The sequence below is a fragment of the Haliotis rubra genome, unplaced genomic scaffold (genome assembly GCF_003918875.1).
Source record: "Haliotis rubra isolate DU_JTF1 unplaced genomic scaffold, ASM391887v1 Scf399, whole genome shotgun sequence".
Classification (NCBI taxonomy): Eukaryota; Metazoa; Mollusca; class Gastropoda; order Lepetellida; family Haliotidae; genus Haliotis; species Haliotis rubra.
Genome location: NW_025767078.1, coordinates 469,214 through 490,448, shown reverse-complemented (window position 1 = coordinate 490,448; position 21,235 = coordinate 469,214). Strand labels below are relative to the sequence as shown.

General features: G+C 41.1%; 2 protein-coding genes across 2 annotated transcripts in view; one reads left to right on the top strand and one right to left on the bottom strand.

Annotated features, from left to right (window-relative positions):
• LOC124287018 (neurobeachin-like) overlaps positions 1-21,235 on the top strand; it is a 263,526-nt gene that overhangs the window by 187,897 nt on the left and 54,394 nt on the right.
• LOC124287025 (protein mab-21-like 2) lies at positions 4,899-6,740 on the bottom strand. The gene has a single exon (XM_046723484.1). The coding sequence runs from the start codon at positions 6,476-6,478 to the stop codon at positions 5,372-5,374; it is 1,107 nt and encodes a 368-aa protein (XP_046579440.1). The 5' UTR covers positions 6,479-6,740; the 3' UTR covers positions 4,899-5,371.

Here is a 21,235-nt window from a genome sequence, read left to right as displayed (position 1 = left end):
AAGCTAATTGGACATTAAACAGTCTGGGTTCAGTGAATTTTGTAACAAAATCATCGATTATTATTCTCTGTTATGTATTATTGTGCAGTCAATGTACAATTAAATCATCACAGTACACACGTGTGGCTATGGCGGTACTTTACGACATATTATTTTCAACAATTATGACTACTCTTTAGTCCCGGCGTTTTGTTGTTACAGTCTGCTGTGACATATACCTACCTGTATGTTTCTTACACATGTTGTCTGTCGAATTAAAAGCTTTTCTTGATATATTATATATTTGAAATATACAACATCAAAATAATGCCTCAACGTTTATGTTACAATGTGAAAAGTCGGGCTAGATGAACAGATATGCCTCCATGTTAAAATACATAGTCAATATGACAAAATAGGAAATTGTTTTCGTAAATCCTGTAACAAAACAAACAAATGTAGCTGTTATTCAACAAACGCCCAACACTGGAAGGTATTCTGTCTTATATATACTGGTGTTACTTACCTTCATAGGCACACAATATTATCACGCAGAATAAGTAATTTGTTCTCACCCAATAAATGTATATCTACATTCATTTGTAGCAGTATTTTACTTGCAATGCAACCGATTGTGTTGATAAATGGTATCTAGATTAGGTATTACTTGTTATTTAATTGTAACAGAACCTTCGTCTTTTCTCGAACCGTGTAGCAAGTTACAAGCGTGGTTCTGGCGTTTCCTGATATCCCCAAAGTAACTGGAACCTACTTCATACAGTCCATCTTCACTGTGATAATTAGGCTGCAACAGGAAGATAATCTCTTGTGTGAACAGATGTAGAATATCAGAGCTGGTTTTCTTTTTGATATGGTGTTTTATGTTTATAGCTTGACCGAAAACAATTCGAAAATATAATTTCTCATCTCAAGTCATAAAATATCCATTTTGCATATATATATATGTATATATAATTGGACAGATTCCTTTTGTGAGTTAGACGAATAATCGTTTGTTGAAGTAATATGGATTTGAATTTAGCCGGCAGTACATATTTTCGTTAATGTACTGGGTCGTTGATTATGAATTGTAAGATATTAAGTATCCTCTTTATGTAAATCTGTGTAGTTGGGGTGTCATTTGTCCTTCCCATTCGCATTTTCATCGTCGTTATTAAAATATAAAGTTGACGAAAATGAATATGAAAACTCATTCAGAAACAATTGAAACGAAAAACAAATTATTCCTCGGAAGAATGTACGTTTCCTTCTTCAGTTCGAGATTTAAATGCCTTTTGCACATAAAACTTGATACACTTGCTTTTTAGATTAAATACTGATACTAATTAAATTTAATCGGTCGTTAGATGTGCAAGAAGATTGTTGGATAAGGGTTAATGAGAAAAGAGTCTTATTCGTTCGAATCTGTGAAAATACCTCCTTCCAGGGCATGTTAAAATGAAACTGCGACACCTTTCTCTTTTAAATGTTTTCTCTTTATTCAGTGCTACTATCAACAAGTCTTGGCCGCATTGATCCTAATTAATTAGCTCCGGTTGGAGTTAATGAAAAAACACTTTTCGTGTGCGGGCTGTGGACCACCTAAAGCGCTCGCCACTGAGGCTGCAGATGTCGATCTGAGGAGATGAGAGTGTCAAATTTTCAGAATGTTTTTTTGTCGAACGGGATAAGTCAATGAATTTTCTGTTTTACTATTCGATACAATGTACGAAATTTAGGTATCCGGTGTGGATATTTGGTTAAGTGTACTTCGATTGATTTGGATTAAAAAAAATTAAGGCTTAATATCAATATTCTTTGATGACGTAGATGTTTTATGCTAGTTATGATACACACATAACACAACAAGTAATCGTGACCATAGGTGTTCAAAATAACGTTAATGTTAACCGCGTCATGCTACTAAGGGCAAATACCTACAGGTCAAATACCTGTACAGTCAGGGTTCTCGTCGTCACTTTGTGAAGTTTACCTGTAATTCAAGACCCCCAACTAAAAGAGACATTTATGATGAGTATATAATCTTAAACCGTTTTATATCATGGGAAATATTACATTTATATGTTTACTTATTGCAGCATAAATGAGCTCCGGGTTTTTAGAAACTTTAAACCCTAATATCCACAAGAATATCTGTATGCATGTTGGACGATTCTGAACGGTCATCTTGAAACACACCTTTTTATATTGGCCAGATGTTTCTTTTCGTTAATAGGAGTGTCATATCTGCTAGAATTAGTGATGTTTCGCCAAGTCGTTAACAGTATGATAACCTGCCATGAATAGCAGGCAGTTTAGGTGTTTTTGTCAGTCACAATCTCTCGTTTACGGCAAGTAATAAACGCCACCCCACCTAGTTGTCTTTGTAGGTCGACCGGTCATACCGCGAATAGCCAAGTATGAAATACCGTTGACTATTAGTGTAATTATAACGCATGCATATTAAATTACAATGTTCTTACAGGTTATTACAAAAACGACGCATAATTCTAATGTATCCAATAATAGGTGTATGCTATGATAAACAAATGTATTTGTTGATCCAGGTGATAAGAAAATCAAAATGCTCTTCGCCAAAGCAGTCAAGTAATGTTGTGTTTTTTCAATCAGCAATTTAAATGTTTTTGACTGAACGGGTTTATGCTTATTGTCAAGAATATTATTTACATATTTTAATGAATATCTTTGTGCTTGTTATATTCTGGGCCTACGTATTTTAAGTGCTGAAATAGCACTCTCCTGCATTTCCTTATATCGCGTTTCAATTAAGCTGTTTCGCCTCTCAGCAGGACAACAGCTTTGATGAAACTGTATCCACTGCTTCCAGAACATAATTGAAAATCAGAGATTGCATGAAGAGTTGAGAGATCTTGCCTCGGGAGTTGACTTGGTGTGAAGTACTCGTGGAGACCCTTACTAAATGACAGATTTTATTCTTCAAAACAGACCCCACAATGAGAAATATAGAAAGCGCAGATTATACTACCTACTAACTGTCAGTGACTTATCAAAGACAGGACCTGTTGTGTTATGACGAGTCTTGCATTTACATATATTATTCAGCTTATTGTCTGTATGGTATAGTGTAGTCGACATATTATTTTCGGTTATGTTCAGTTGGTATTTCAGTGAAAAGCGTGAATATTTAGAACAGTATACAGTATGTCTCAGGTACGGTGGGCACTGGTAAGGTATGTTCAGATACCTTTTCATAGACTTGGATATGCCAGAATTTGAGGAGTAGTGTCGAATGCGTGAACAATAATGGTTATCTATGTAGCGAAACAATGCCTCAATATTGATATAACTGTGACAATCCTGTGTCTAAATGAATAGTTGGGAATATATCATAGCGTTTGTGAAAAGCACACTAATCAAATAAATCCACATAAATAAATAAGTTCTACACATTGTTAACAGTTCCGGGATGTATTGTTTATGTTGTATATTCGCTATGTATGATCATAATTCGCTATGTAAGATCCTATAGGTCATCAATAGGTTTATGAGGATAACTATTTCAAGTAAATACGTACAGCATGCTGCAATATATGCATTGTAAATTCGCTTCGTTGGATCATATGCGATACAAATCTCTTCAGTAATTGTAATGAGGATATGGTTATTTCCTGAACGGTATGTTTACTTTGTCTTGAACACAAAAAGCATTTAAGAGTTAAATTTTGAAACATTATACAGTAGGCTTCCTTCTACGGTGTATGTTTTCATGAGTTGAATCGCCTGAGCTATAACTAGACGCTCTTGTCTTAAGCACACCGAACGTTACATTGAGTAACCAAAGCCCATGTTATTACCAAGAATGCATGTTAGGAACGATGACGACATGCCATGCTTCTTGTGTTCAAGTGGTTGCAGTATCTCCTTCAGTTCAATATGTTTTCCTGCCGACTAGCCTCCGAGTAAACGTTGTCATCTAGCTATTTCAGTTTGATAAATGGCAGGCCTGGGGATTGTATGACCTAGTTACTCCACTGAAATCAGGAAATGCTTTTAAACAATTTGAGTTTTCCTCCTTAATGAATCATTCTCGCCCCTGGCACTTGTAATTAAAATATCCATCTAGCTACTCGTGCACCTGTTACGAATTACAGAGTTATGTTGTATTTACACGGCATCTTGTCTCTGGGTTTAGAGGTAACCCGTCTCGGTCTACCTTTAGTTGTAATGTAATTACCAGTAAAATGAAAAGGTAACGATAGTCTTGTTAAAATTACCAGTAGAACAATTACGTTGATTCCAGCTCGTATGTGTTTTATAAGAAACATAGAAATTCTGTTTCCACTGTTATTTTTGGACGTTACTTCGACTCAAGTAGGAAGCTAAGGTTGACGTGAATTCTGTTAACCAAGTACCTGAGGTTGTCAGCCATCGTATGATCTAAATGCACAGACCCGAAGTTAATGACGAAGAACACTCCAAAATATGTTTCCTGCATTTTTAAATTAACTACATGTACTTATTCCTCGTGTTTGACTTATACACATCAATCATTTCATTTTGAAGCAGTAAAAAAATTCCCATAGAATAACAGAATATTTATGCGGCCATAAATCATTATGAAGGAGTTTTGGGGGTATGTAGACATCGTCAACTTGGGAGTGACTCCGTCTGTTATGCGTGTAGACGGCGCTGTGTTCTTCCATATGTTTCTGTGTTTATAAACCTAAAATGCCAAGTCCGTCAACCATGAACATACGCTGTAGAAAAGCATGGTTAAGAAAATAAACTGGCAGTATCGTATTTGCTTATGTATCTCACAGTCGGATATTATTTTCCATCGCTCTCGTGTATGGATGCTGAGCGGCATCCGACCTCAGTCTCCAGTCGTGTGTATCAACTCTTATACAATCTCTGCTCATAAATTGAAAAAATGTCACTTTCAATGTAATACGCGGTTTATTTCGATTACTTAAATACATAATTTTACACCGACATGAGCATGGGAGAAATGAAAAGAATGAAGCATATGTACACATGAGCATACGGTGCAACGATATTAAAAGTTCATTTGCAGTAAATACTGCGATAAAAATGATACACGAATCTTTGGATATGCCATTTCAACCTGAAACGTCTTCTGTTGAGTCACAAAGTAATCACATGTCCCATCATAGGAATTTTGAGTATTGTTCAGTGGCGAGAATATGAATAGTTCTCGAATGGTAAATGGTATATTTGCCCGATTTTGGTATAAATACGTCCCCTGGAAATGGGGAAATAGCGTCAGTGATATCACATGCAAGCTCGCTGTAGACACGCACTTACCACGTCACAAGAGCCCGATGACAATACTTCCATTGTAGAATTACACCAACAAGAATTAAAAATCCTAAAACACAAGTGTTGCTTGTCAGAGCTTGTCCAGGCTTCTTGGATTTGTGAGCAGTTCTCGAAGTATTCTCCATACCTGTTTAGCAGCATTGTCCATGGCTGATGTTGACTTTCCTTTGAAGAGATCAACGTTTGGCAGAAAATAATGGGGGCACCGTCTGTTTTGAAGACAGGATATAAGTTGAAGAAGAATTCCGTTGATTCTGTCCCCCAAACAGGTATCGTCCCATTCCACTTCTCGCGGGTGTTTTTCACACTCGTAAAGGAGCAGGGTCTTCAGGTGGTAGCTCATAATAGGTTGGCCGGGCTGGTCCAGGTGTCGGTCCCGTAGAGCCTTGAGAATGCTCAGACATTTCCTTCTACATCCCCCGTACAGTAGTCTGTCCTCGGCATAGCGGAATGACATCACCCAGGCGTCACCCTCCGCCGCCGACTGTTTATCCTTCATGTAGATACTCTCTTTAGATAACAAGTCAAATCCCTCGGTTTTCACCTCTGCCACCAGGTTTGGGTTTGGCCATGGGGTGTGAGGAACCGGCCAGTGGGCGGCCGATCGGCACCAAATACCTCCACATCGAAACGCAGGGGTAATCTGAACTATAAATCGTTCTTTGATTCTCAACCTTACTTCCGTGGTATCAGGGATCATTTTCACAACATCTCGGTAGCTACATTTGTCAACAGCCTGGGCCACGAGCGTCTGAAAACGGGAACGGATTTTCCGTGCTGAGAGGTACCCGGATGCTGTGATAAATTCTACCCACAGAGACATAGATCGCTTTCGTCCATCACTCAGCTTGAGCACAGCACACCCGGGGATAGTGCCATCGTCCACGAAGTTGAACACCCCCATCTGATTGAGGTACAACACCACTTCGTACTCTGAAGGGGACACAACCTCCAGACCCTCATACCTGCCGTTCACTTCGGTCAGGGAGGAGATGAACCTTGGTTCCTGGACTTCTACTTCTTTGAGGACGTCCTGCACCACCTTGCAGACCTCGCGGACAGTCTTGGACACCGTTCCCTTCCGGGACTGCACCCGTTCATTGTAGTATTTGTTGAGCTGGAACAACAGCTTGGACTGAGCTGCCATCATGTCCGGGCTTGACCCTTCCAGCAGCATTGGGGCTGGTTTTTGATCGTCCGACGTCCTGACAAAGTATGTGGGGAACAGATAGGTAGATAGGTAAACTCCGTCACCCTTGGCCTCGTGGCCGACAGTATAAGCTTAGGGTTAGGGCACGGTTTTATCCTTGTGTCACGGCAAGGAGTAACCAGCACGAGTCGAGTCCACACACTTAATGATGAGCAGGCGCTGGATCCGTAGATGTATCTCAACTAGAATCCCATACATTTAGTCCTGTCTTCATTACAATTGTCTTCAGTGTATTTATTAACATGGGAAGTCTCTCGAGTTTATCGTAGTGCGTCATGCACAGCCGTTCACCTGTCACTCATATCCAAGGAGGTGGGGCTCACTGCTAAGACCGGCCCTCGTCAGCCAATGGGGTTATCTTCTAACCGATTTGATACAGCTTAGCAAGTGCGCCGCTAGGCATGCAAATGGAGCGTGATGGTTGAAGAGCTGGTGACCCCGCCCCTCTCCTCGATACCCCACGGGGAAATGTATGTTTAGATTTCGTCGACCCACGAGGACAGGGTAGTGAGAGATAGGAACCAAATCGTCAGCGCTAGCCTATGTGACACCGATCGCGTTGTGCATTTCCCTTACCACTGACCTGGCACGGGACAGGGTCCTCAACTGCTAGGAGGACGCGGCCCGAAAACTTCATTATAAACTGTTGGATGCGCCGACCATAAGAGGTGGTGAGAGTTTTTGTTTTGCGATAATTATACGGATGGTGGGATCGCACTGGGGGTTCCCAGTCGGCGCCAGTGTGAGAACGACTAGATACGAACACGAACCACTCTGTCAACGCGCGGCCTGCTTCGCCAAAAACATGCAAAATAATCTTACATCTCTGTGTAAGAAAAATGGATTTGTACCGATTCCACGTACCTATCCTCCGATGTCTGAAGGAAAGGATTGAGGCTACCACAGAGATTCACACACAGCTTGACTCTATCCGCTGTACAATTTCTAGCGGTAATTAAAACTTGTTTCAATTTAAAACCAATTCTACGCCGTGGAGCTTTGCTGACAGTTTATTAAACGTGGGCAAGGAGATATGAATTATATGTAAAGCTTCACAAGAGACATGTGAAAGTAGGGAAGGCAAACGTCTTGACTCCAGGAGTGATTGATTTAAAATTAATGATATAATGAGAACTCTTTCATCGCTGTCTGCGAGTGTGTTGCAATATTTATAAAATATGCCGCCAGTTAACAAACAACGTATTAAGCTGGCGACAGTAAGGCTCTCGCCCGTGGGTGAGGGGCAGGGTGGTCACGGTGACGCGGGGGTGGGGAATTCTGCGGATACACATCCTGGGGGTGTGGGTGATTAGCTACACGGCGAAGGTTGCACTAACTTTTGTAACATTTATCTTGATGTACGTATTTAACTTCTAATCCGTGAGCATGAAAGTGATGTACCAAAAACTAAATATTCAGTTCAGTTGTACCAATTGCACGCTGTAGCGACGTCTAAAACCTGCCTTACATTTGCGTCAACCTGGGGGCGAACTGTTCAAAGAATGTTTAAGTCACTCATTAAAGTACATCACATTATGAAACAACTTTCTAAAAACCGAACACCGGTAGTAGCTGAATAAAAGTTTATTTCACTCAAAGTGTCAAATTTGAAGTTGATCTTAAACCTGCCAGTGTCATAGTGTGAATGTTTGTCAACATTTATAGGGACGATGGTTCTTTGTCTACGTGGCCGGTATAGCCTATAAAATATATTTTATAATTTTATGTGTCCAACCAGGTAAGTATTTCATTATCCGCACTCCACCTTTTCCCATATCTGTGAAATAGTAGATGACTGGGTAGAGGAGCCCAGCTCACGTTTCTACCGCAGTATCCACTATCTCCACATCCCCCACCCTTAATAGGCTATCATTAGGCAAATGAGTTTAATGGCCAGGCTAAGACATTCTACACCAATGCAGTCATCGCCCACCTATCTATACATGTACGCACCCAGTCCACCGTTACTTCATCCCTTATTGCGGACAGAAGAACAGAGATTAGCAAACCAAGCCGAATGCATTTAGTTTGAAAACCAATTTGACTTAAGTGTAATTATTGACCTCTTGGCTTCAGGTCTAAAAGGCTGGTATCTGGGTAATGCGCGTCCAAATTCAAACTTTTCGGCAGTTTGGGTAGAGTTAGCCCGGAGGTGTTTGGGGAAGCACCCGTACGGCCTGCATCAGTCTTGGTTGTGACACGCCCGGGATTTACTAGATTTGTCAAGCTGCAAGGCTGACCACTGCCTCCTTCGTTGTTCTCGGGGGTAGGATACCCGGCCTGGGATGCAGCTCACTCTAACACCACCTATTTCTGCCAATTTGCATATTTACTTGTGCATTCCGTTTACTGCTGTACAACACAAATCCCAACTGTGTTTTAATGAACTCGAATAACTTGGTGTTTATGACATTAATTACCTGATCGGGACTGCAGTCGACACAAAAAGGTGCATATGTATTCAGTTGCCACTAAAATATTAATATCCTGTTTTTGGATGTGTTTTTTCTTCTTCATGGGGTGGGGTGGGGTGGGGTGGGTGGGTTGGGATTTTCGTAGATTTCTCGCATATCAATTTCCACCTGGTTTATACATAATGTAGGAATAAATCGACAAGAAATCATCAATATATCTCTAGGTGTATCTGACGCTGAGGCTGTTAGACAACAAACACTGCAGACATGAACTGTCATTTGAACTTCTCAACATGGTGGTGTGAACATACATCCCCACTTCAAAATTACCTTATTAGAAGGGTCCTGACACAAATGGTATGTTTTTTCACAATTTTGGATGTTTATGTGTCACTATGCATTGTTGCATTAGTAACTGTCTCTCTCTAGCCGGCGTTAAAGTAGATGCTTCATACATACCATAAACAAAGTGTATATTATAGTCTCGGGATTCTCCACTTAAATGTCGGTGATAAAGCCTTTTTTAGCATTAAAGAGAATTTTGAATTTGAATAATATCAAATTTCCTTCCTTTGAAAGGTTGTTAAAGCCATGCTCGTATTTTATGCCGTCACTTTAGTAGAAGGGAGATAGAGAGACTGCAGTCATTGGTTACTTGTTTACAGTGGAGAATAATAGCAGAGCTCCGAGGGGGCGTATTACCTAATAAAGATCTTAGATAAACAACATAAATCTTCGCCATGAACAGACACAGAAATCTATTGCGGACTGATCAAGCTAATGTGGGTAAAACACTATCGGTGTAGGTATGCCTTGGTTTAATTTAGTTACACATGCAGACCCTGCATACATGTTTGAGAGGTTAGGGTACAGTGATTTCTGGGAAGACGTTTATGAGCGGGACTGAGATTTGATAGCGCAGCAAGGCAGATGGGGGCCTTCTTGTGAGATATGTGTGAAATCAGGATTAAGGTTTTATCTCAGCAGGAATTAACAATAGATTTGAGAACATTCCTGCAGACTGAGGACTTGAGAGTGATCATCCTACTCCAGGCTCAGAAGATCGTACAGATAATCGCGGTCTCGCTTGACTTGTGTTTCATTGTGGCTATGTGAGCAGGGACCCGCTATGTCTCGCTGCTATTCTATATGGTGACCACCATAAGGTATAACGCATACGTTCTGATGATATCCTTCAACTGGGGTAGTGTTGATTTCTCTATTAAAACCCGGGCTGTAAAAACTGAGCTTGCCAGGCTGTTCTTTCGGGTGTCTGATCGGGAAAATGTGTCGAGAGTGTTGCCCTTTCACACACCTTCTGTGAACAAATGGGTAAACATACGACACTGTTAAGTCATGCTTCTCGGGTGTATTCCTCCAGGCTTGCATCGTGAGAACATAATTCTAATAGAGCAAACTTCTCTCAAGGAGATGTTTGGTTGCCTAGCGGTTGTAGCGTTCGCTGGTCTCTCAAAATCCGAGTTCGTCTCTCGGCATGGATGGATGTAGTTGTACCCTGACGGGGTGGATCGGCGTGCTTCACACGCAACTATGTTATGTTGTTGTTATGACGGGCAAAACAACCATCTACTCACTCACTTCTTCAGCGTTTGTCTGTATCCTTTTTTCACGGTCTTGGCATTGCTGCGGTACTGTTTTTAGCTTGTCACTCGCTTCTCGATATCCACACGGATGTTCCTGTTCAAGCCTGAAATAACGGGATACAGTGAAACACTATTCATACAAGGTTAACCTAGACGTAGAATATGTGGACCAACGAATCTAGAATATGAAGTAATGGTGTCCCTTTAACTTTATAACTGGCGATCACATCTGTGATCTGCTAGGTAGAACGTTACATTTGGGATAGGAGTTGGGTTCGATCCCCGACTGATTGATACTATGAGTTGGTAATTTTTGGGTTTCCGGAGAAGCGAGCGTTCACTGTATGGGGAACTATTCCTCAAATATTGTCTTACGCGAGTTTACGTTATTTACAGTTTCAGCCTATGACTCTCTTACTCATAAAGTCGGTAGATGATCTGCAACCTTCCGGTAGCCTCGCTTTCACGTCAATATGAACCAAACATATAGACATTTACATGCATAAATAAACATAAACGTGGAGTGCACTATCAATATTCAGTAACCTTATCATGGATACAAGGAAACCCATGTTTGGGTCAGGCATGCTCCAGATTCCATGTGGATGTCTTTTCAACAAATTCGCGGTATACTATTTTTTAATGTGATATTCAATGTGAATCTATTGTACATGATCCCCCGTGGTAGATTCCACCCTACGATGTGACGGTGCTTTCAGAAGGAGACCTTGTGGGTGTTCAGCCTTTTTGTTAATCATTGAAAAGGTAGTTCCGCTAATGGCCCCTCCCCTGTGGTCGTGTATAGTGGGGTCATTATTAGCTAAACCAATTACACCGTGAAAAGCCATTGTGTTCTTCAGACGGATTGTCGGCGTGCTTGTCCGCCTCCAGCGTTTGGCGGCGACGGGAGACACTATTTGTCGCTTGCCATTTACAGGGAACAGAGATTTCGGGTCCACGCGGGCTTCGGATCAGAACTTGATACATGGAACATGAGATAAATATTCAACATACTAGATTGAGAGTCAGATCATTTAGAACAAATCTACCCCCAAAATGCATACACATTTGGTTTGGAATTGTGTTCTTTGAAAATCGCGGGGACATTTTCTGCAACATTTACTCCTGATTTCATATTATCCATGTCGTTGAGCATGGATAAGCACTATAATTTCAAAGAGAGGAGAAATTGATTCCCGTTTCAACAGAATACGACCAACACTAATATTTTTATTGAAGATTTAAGAAACAATTGTGTAAAATAGTAACTCGACAAGATTCGGAAATCAAGTTCAAGGTTACTGCACATATTGACGTCTCACAAACAATTTGAAGTACAGCCGAAATGTTATGCCTACAGGGTGCTAAGCACTTTTCCCTCATCTTGATTAACACAATCTTAATAATCATTCCAAACACCGTTACGATAGTATCTGTATTGTCAGAGCTGTTATTTGCAAAACAATCACAGCTGGTGGTAAATACTTTAAAACAACTTAAACCATCATATCTGGCACTTGAATGACAGTTTGCAATCACGTCTCCGTTTGTACATTTCCGTCTTCAGCATTCTCATCAAAGCTTCTCCAAGTGTGAAAATACTTTCAGACCCGTGATGGAAATGGTTGAGTTTAATGCGGTGGTGCCGGAGTCGAATGGCAGTTGTAGAGGCTCCACGTTTCACTAACTCGCATCTCAACGACGTACCCATTAGTGTTGAGAGGAGGAAGACCTCCACGCTTGCAACCCACGTCCATAAACTGTCCAAACTAATTCACAACAAAATCATCCGATAATTCTCTCTGTGAGGTTCCCTATCTCTCACTGAATTCCATCTTGCTAATTTCATTTATTTCTGTCAATATCTAAACAGGGCTGCCATATTGCCGTCCATTTTCCCTGGTGATATTAATTAATGTTGGTGTGGTTGAAGCGCAATACATAACAGTGACAAGCTTCATCCTAATTTGATATAGTTCCCATTATTGTGATGGCTTCCTTTGCTTTGTCTTTGGCAGATAATGAGAATTATATTCACGGAATGAGAATCAATGATGGCTGCCATGCACCACTCCCAAGAGACTCTCACCCCCCTCTTGATCTGTCGCATACGCCGGTTCCGCCAATGCACGTGCCCGTGACGTCACTCGCGTGCGCGCTGACAATAACTTGCTCTCAGAGCGGCATCCATTCCTCGCAGAATTCACTTTTAACAGCGCAATAATTCAAACACTCCTATATTTTGGTAGTTAAGCGAGCCTCACACGGTACGATCAGCGTCAGACGGCAGGGAAATGTATTGGCCAAGGGTTCATTAATAGACGTTTTGCTGCGTCGTTAAATGGTTTTACAACTTCCAAGAGTAAACACAAGTATCCTGCCCTGCAATGAAGATGTCACCTAATGGCAAACTTGTGTAATAGTTAATGAAGTTATTATAAGAAGGCTGAATGTCAAGGACTTGGCTTTGACGTAGTGCCATTCTCCGGGTCGCATTATGACAGTTGGATACTTAAGCTGAACGAAAGTAATTCATAACGTTTCTTTTCTTTTAGATGAATTGTGTGTTGTTGGTTTGTTTATTTGGTTGGTTTTATTGAGTGTTATGGACATTTTTAGTAATAGAATATTAATTCAGTATGAACGGTGAAGAAGAACAGTTATTTCTGTTAGACCTGCGTAAAAGTGAGATGATCGCGATGGGCGAAATGCAACCTCGATTATTCCGGCGTATTATGTTTTCATTCCCAAGCTATAACTAACAGCTTGGTGATAGTTTCATACGCTGGATAATAGAGAACTCTATAGAATTAGTAGATTCGGTGTAAACATTAGCTGTTTTCTTGTTGCTGAGTTTAATTTTATGAGCTAAAAATACATTACAGTTGTGGGAAAATATTGTTGGGTGAATGTGAAGTGGAAATAAAGTAATTGAGACGAAATGAATATTTCATTCTCCACTTGCTGTGCCACTTACACCTGGTTCACCGAGTGTAATATTGGAACAGTGACGTGTTTTGTTTATTTCCTGATTGACTGCCAGTTCCCACATGAACGTCCTACCGAACATCATCACGGGAACTTCCAAATCACGGAAAACAAGAGTAAACTAATGTTAGCTCCGGAATGCTGGAAGAGGGTGTTCGGTGTTTGGGGAGTACGTGAAAGGATATGGTATTTGTGGACAAAAGAAAATGTTTATATTTTAGATATTGTTTTTCCCTTTGGAAGAAAACAACAAAATCTTATTATCTAAATTATATATCAAATTGTCGGAAATAGTGAGTGAGTGAGTTTAGTTGTCGGAAATAGCCCTCGTGAGGTTTGTATATAAGTTTTACATTTATGTGTATCTAATCACATTTAAATCCACTAATTGTTGGTGTAATAGTAATACAAAGCTGTTCAGTTCCGAAATAACAACGAGCGACGTATTCGAAAATGAAGCATCTTGCTACCAGAGTCAACTTCAAGGTCTTGAAGGTCTTGGTCCCCGCCTATACCCTCTTACGCATTGAAGCGGTTTCGAGGGAAATATGACTTGAAAAGTGAGTTCTCATGTACACGTGTATGAACAAGCGCTTCCATTTATGAAAAACATATTTGATCACTATACAGTAACACAGGAGGATATTTTGAACAAACTGTGCCTATGCTTCTGCTACAACATGCCACGCCGGGATTTAACAGATGTTCGCTAGGTTTACTAAGCGTACCACCACAACTTCGTTCACAAGGACACTGTAACCATCTGCAGCCCGCCCTGTCCACACTCCAGGCTATTCTTCTCATCTACGGGGCGCTCGCAGTCATTCGGACGTTGAAGGAACAGAAGTTCAGATCTTTATCTCCCCACCAAATCCCGGCAAGCAGTGGGGATTTCAGAGGGCTAGTTAAAGCTTGTCGCCCGTCTGTCTGAGATTATTGTTCATTTCAAATTAAAACGTCACTTTGAGTTTCCGCTGATTTTACCCACGTCATTGCCAATATCGTAAGTGAGCAACTTTGGAAATGTGTCATTTTTCTATCGGAGCAATTTTCACGAAATGGTCCCCGTTTTCTTGTCCTCCTCTACGGACGATTTGTTGGGTTATCTCAGAAAACTTAAATAATTACGCATATTCTTCACGATTTTATTTTTTTAGACCATTGCTGTCACTTTGGTGACGTTGGGGTGATGAAGAGCGGTGATTATTTTGTCAGGGTTGTTTGTGAACATCTGTGTAAGTCCCGTTAAAATTAGTCATCTAATTTAAGGCCTTGTAAAGTTTTACTCTAGATCAAAGGCAATGTCGTCACTGGGACATGCCCCCGTGTCACTACATGCGTCACGTTACCCACCTTATACATGTGCACGACCCCCCACGGGCGACACGGTTAGAATTGGTCCCCACCACGCTATTGCATGTGATGAAAGACGACGAAATTGGATCGGGTTGTCGAGCCCCGTGACTGGTTTGTCTGGCCCAGACTTGAGTACACGTGCACGAGTACATTAGGGGAACTGCCTGTGTAGGAGACGTGTGTTTGGGCGTGTGTTCTGTCACAAGTAGGGATTTCTTGAATCACGACCTGCAAAGAAGAAAAGGTTTAACATGAACACTCACACTGGACATGGCTGGTTACAAAGAAATGTTATGAAATCTGATTTACACACTGTAACAGGAAGAACGTTATTCTGAGGTCATGAGAAGGAGATGCCTTTTTCTGTTCTCTGTGTGAACAGTTTCTAAATGAAATTGGAAATAAATTGTGCAGAAGGTGCGGGTGGATTTAGGAGTGATTGTTTAAGTGACAGTGAGTGTACCGCTAAGTCGGGCTATGATATTAGTTCCTAACTTAGATCATTGTAGACATGAAGCATATCTGATTGTGGTAACACTTACCTGGCAAAGTCACAGTGATGTTTTCCGTGGACAGTTATCAATATTCAAAACTATGTGTTTGTTAAAGATGTATCTGACACCATTTCGTTCATGAAAAGTTGCCATACAAAAGTATGTTTTAATAAACAACTGTCTATTTTCGGATGTTTTTCGTTCAACAGGCTTCTGACGGAATTGCACTGTGTCGCCATGTCAAGTAGGTACCACACATCCGCGACGGTGTGAAGCAAGGTTAATTGTTATGGATTTTCGGACGCTTAAGAACATCCGTTGTTGTCTCGATTATCAAATGAACAATTGTAAAACATGCCACTAACTTATCAACGACCACTTTGTTTTAACAAATGCCATCAGTCAAATATTTACAATGTGTGTGAAACAACCCTGTTATAGCGCGAGTACGTACACTCTGACGTCCGAAAACGTTTGACGTCTAAAAACCTATTATGCGACGATTGGTGTAAAACCAAGACATGTCTATGAAGACACAAAAGTCTCATGTGTTCTTTTTGCTTACCACGGCCAAATGCACGATTTCATGACGTTAAATGGGTGATATTTTACGTAAGATATAAGATATTTACTGCGCAAACGTTCCATGTAGAAACAGTGACAATATTACATAAACAAGATATATGAGAATGGAATGGAATGAAAACTGCACATACGGGTATTGCTCCTGAAATGCGGCGGACTTGTTACACATATTACCATGGATTCTTGCGTGAGTTGGATTTCCAGTCTTTTCATCGACTTATATGTGAATAAACTGGTCCCGAGAGAAAAAACACACTCGCATATGTTCAAATTAGTTTGCGTGGCATGTATATGCAAGTATTTATTTTGTAACATTAACATTTGTCCAAATGCATGAGCAGTACCAGCGGCCGTGTAGCTTCGATGTATGTGCTGCTATAGAAAGACCCCTTACGTTTTGTATATTTTGGTATCGTATCTTCACACCATTTCAGAGATGTAAAGTTAATAGTTTCTTGTGTCGAACAGATTAAGAATTAACTTCAGGTTTGACAATGGAAAAGGGGCGGTGGGGTAGCCTAGTGGTTAAAGCGTTGGCTCGTCACGCCAAAGATCCGGGTTCGAATACCCACATGGGTACAATGTGTTAAGCCCATTTCAGGTGTCCCCCGCCGTGATGTTGCTGGAATATTGCTAAAAGCGGCGTAAAACTAAACTCAGTCAGTCAGTCAGTCAGTCATACAATGGAAAATGGTTGTGTTTTATTGACATACGTGTGCAAAATTATATAATTGTCAAAGTATGCATGCCATGCAATTCTTTTCTAACATACAGAAATATTTGACGATTCAGAGACCTGCACGTATGTTAAATGACAAGTGAGTATACTGTATGATCGCTAATTCGACTCAGCATCTACGACTGTTATCTAAAGCTATAAGTTACACTCGGTTAGTGGAATGGGTCAACCATACTGTACCAAAGGGATTTAGAAATCAGAAAAACAACATTGACGTCGTTTGATGACACATGACGATGTAACTATGATTGCACCCAGCTAAAGGTCAACCAGGATACAGATTGCCATCGCAAGAAGTTTCGATGGTTGACTGGCTCTTGTCAATCCGAAACCATATTGAACACACTGCTTCATTAGGCTGTGATACAATCAGGCAGAAAATAAACCGTTGATTCCCGAATTACACTGGCTGTGTTTAAGACTGAAAGCAGTCAGCAGAGTAAATGAACAGAGTGTGGTATGTAATGTGTATTGTTAGATGTGAACGTCATCAATGGATTGCATTCTCTGAGGATTCTAACCTAAACGGTTGAGCCAGACCGTCTACGGTGTTGTTATTGTGTACTCGTGTACGTCTCAGGCTGAGGAATTAGGGTTGTCAGCGGTTGGCTCAGGTACAATACTTCTGACTGTAACTGTATTTACAATAAGTTCTGCTTCGGTAATGGAGCTTACGAATACAAATTAATTTATTGTTAGCAGCGAGGGTCAAACCCGAAGTGAACGCAACGCTATTAATTTCCTCAAGTTGTTTATAACTGCAATTACACACGCAATGAATATTCATATAGTTTGTCATGGGAAAATTATATTACATTGTTTCAGCGTTTTTGATCGTAAGCAATGTTTATGAGGATGATTTGAGCTAATTTCATTTTGTTTGGGTTTTGCTGCGTTTTGGCAAGCGCCAACATGTTTCTTAACTTTAAAGTACCGTTTGATTGTTAAGTTTTTGGTTTTGTAAATTAAGGAGTCTTTACTAAAACGCGTTTGCTGATGTAGAACGACTGTGTAGATATGTGCACGGCTTCTAATTGATGACACTGGTGGTTGTGATAAAGCCAAAGTCATGTTCTATTACTTTTCAGTGTGGACAGGTCGGACAAAGCTATTACGCCCGAGCAGATGCTCATCCACAAAGCTCAACGCTAATCTGTCCACTGGTCACTCAATTAAATGCGATTTGGAGGCATATATTTCTTGTGCCCACTGAGTCGTGAGCGACCATTATGTTTTCATGTACCTTACCGTCGCCCGTCTCCCGCTGCCGACATTGTAAGCCTTGTCGTCTGCTTCGTTACGTCATCATTTTGTGAGCCCAAATAAGCCGAGCGGAAACCCGGATTACACCTGGGACATTACCGGACCGAGCCGAGTCCGCCGTGGATTCAGTGATCCGTGACTAATCCTTTTATTGAGTGGCACTGATGACCAATTAATCAGCTCATTGACCCGTGGGATATTTAACTTCATGTTGGCTGCCACTGATTTATAGACCATTGTGAAATGTAATGTCTTCATTGTACTCGGACTCGCGTCTCGTGGCGAATACACTAACTCCGGTCACTTAGTGGCGCAATGTCCGGTAAATACCACTGAACGAACAATTAATACAGGTATGGCACTTGGTCATGAGATTTCCGGTGATGGCGAGGTGATATAATCTTAGAACACGAGCAAGTGCCACGAGTATGTCAAAATTGAACATAGATGTCTATTTTATGATTGATATGCTGGGAATCTATCAACAGAACAGCTGTTCTGGACGGCGTATCGAGGGGTTGATTGCTTACATGATGAAGTCATTAATTCTAGACTCTGGTGAGGCGGCGTATGTATGGCGTCCTACCATTATACTGGCACATCAGATGAACGGATATTTCGTAATGCAATTTATGCAAATAGCATTCAGTAGTGAAATCTCGTATGCACAAGCAACTATTTCTCCAATTTAAGTAATATACTCGTGTAAATAAATTAAGCACCATCACTCTTTGTATTGGGACTAACACTGGACAAACACGCACCTATACGAACGCGCACACACTAACGCACACGCATGTACGCAGGCACACACGTGTGAATGTACTTTGACAACAATCTTGAGCCCCATTTACACTCTATTTCACGACGCCACATATGTTCATATCTTAATGCACATGGGTACAATTTGTGAAGCCAATTTCTGGTGTCCCCTGCCGTGATATTGCTGGAATATTAACACAAGCGGCGTAAAACTAAACTCACTCGCTCATATGTTCATAACGTCTGTGTTTTTGTAATATCTACAGAGGACGTGGACGTCAGTTTGATAAATGTCTAAATGTCTTATTTTCACCTGGTGACAAGATAGACAGACATGACCAGAATACTAATAGAATCGACTTTGAAACCCAACTTGCTACCATTTTTAGCATCGTAGATTGCCGTTTATCCGGACACATTGTTTTATTTCGAAAGTCTGTGTAACTGAATATCCAGATATCTGCGTCGGAGTTACCTCCCATGCCGTCTTACAATGAAGTACAAATATTCAGTTTGTAATCGACCCCATGGCTGCCAACCGTCCAAGTGTAAACCTTCAATCTCCCTTTTTTTCTCCATCTGACACGAACGCCTTCAAATACTTGCTACTCCTGATGATAATTAGCGTGTTGGACCACCACCCAGCAACCATTAAATATTTATCAGTATTTTACAACCTCGCCATTGCTGCAATTACGACCATCTCTAGCCAAAGGCAGATCACAAGTCCCAGAGATTTGCTCACTCCCTGTGTACGATAGGAGAGGTGTTGGGATCTAGATATGAATATTTTATCATAATTCCCTCAGGGGTGGCATCTGATCATTGGCAAGAAGCCAGACACACACGATTGCGTCTAGCTGGGAGCGAGAGAGGACGGCCATCACTTAATGTTCTCTGATCGAGCTCCAAGGTATCATGAACCGCGCCATTAGATTCGATTAACGAAGACTGTAGTTTGTTGTTGTTTCAGGTCACCTTACAGGAATGGTGCAGAAAACTGTTTGTTTATTTTTATTTTGACATATTCCTATACAATTTATGCTTTGGAAAAAATAATAATTTAAATATATTTATTGGAATATTTTCACTATGGCTGACAGCTGCCACAAATTTTGTGTGAAACAGGTGATACGTGAGATTGGTGCTATGTTGATGTCAGATGATCGTATAAACTCTTCGGTCCCAGTGTTTAATGCGTCGAAATTTGCTTTGCAGAGTTGCGTCCCTTAGGTATGCCAGGACACTAGTCGTGGGTTTTGAATGCATGAGTCGCCATGTTCATGTTCCCTCTCGTGGGTTTAAATCTAATTCTGATATCGGGATATCCAGTTACCCAGACGTTCTAAATAGAATAGCATGCAGAACTTGGGGCTTTTCTCCTGTATTAAACTACTCACTCACTCACTCACTCTGTACCGGTCTTGGTAGTGGATTTGAAAGCGACATACAACCGACGGATCATAACCACTCAGTCTGCAGTTACGTGAGACTTTCTACAATAATTGGTGATTTCAAAGCTTATTAAAACAAAGCGTATTGAGTTTAACGTTGGCCACCAGTGACTGACAAGACCACTGCGGGGGAAGAGCGACTGCAGGGATGGGTTACCTCCCCTTTAGACTGGATACTCCTGAACAATGACACCGCTCATTATCCCACTGGAAACGCTACCCCTTGCTCCATAACTCCATAGTGAAGTGATAGTTATTCATCGTGTATTGAGTTTAAATGTTATGAAGTCGGAGTAATTGGAAGGGTTTCAGGTCAAGTTATTCCCACGTATTGCCGGGTGGGGTGAAGCCCCAGTTATTCACCCGTGTGTCAAGGTCATTGTAGTTAAGCGTGCCTTGATGCAGGAACGTTGCTCGTCTGACAGAAATGATTTAGGAACCGTTCATATAAGTATGAACGTCCGGTTGATAATTACAACACATACAATCAGGGAGCAAGATTTATTCGTGTTTGGGGCAATATATCACCAACGCCAGAAAGGGGGAACGTGCATATCCAATAGTCTTTTCAACATTTCTTCCATGAATGTGTATTACTGAATAAGGGACGTGGACGTGGCGCAGTGGTAGAAGCTTTCGCTTGTCATGCCAAGCTCGGAGTTCGATTCTTCACCTTGGACAATGCTAAGCATATTTCTGGTGTTCCATAGCGTGGTAGTACCTGTTTTCAAGGCCCCGACTGTCCCAAACTTGTCCAAGGAGCCATCTTGTTCGATGACGTTGCTTGTCCTTAACGGTGGTGTTCGTGGCACAGACATAGTGTATGAACAGGCAGCTAGAATAGGGCTGACTGCGGCGTAAAACAACATTAACTCAATCGCTACTTCATTCCATCAATGGGAGCCCGTCGGCCCAGTCTAAGGCGCCGATTCTTTGCTCGGATTCCGAGTCCAACCAGTTTCTACATTTTAGCACCATATCCTTGCTCGTGGACTTCCATTCGTAACTACTCGTGTCATTCCGGCAAGCCGGATGGCGTCTCGTACCCCTCTCGTGGCCACAGTC

Excerpts from the sequence above, each read along its gene's own strand:
- LOC124287025 (XM_046723484.1), bottom strand. The coding sequence starts at position 6,478 with ATGCTGCTGGAAGGGTCAAGCCCGGACATGATGGCAGCTCAGTCCAAG.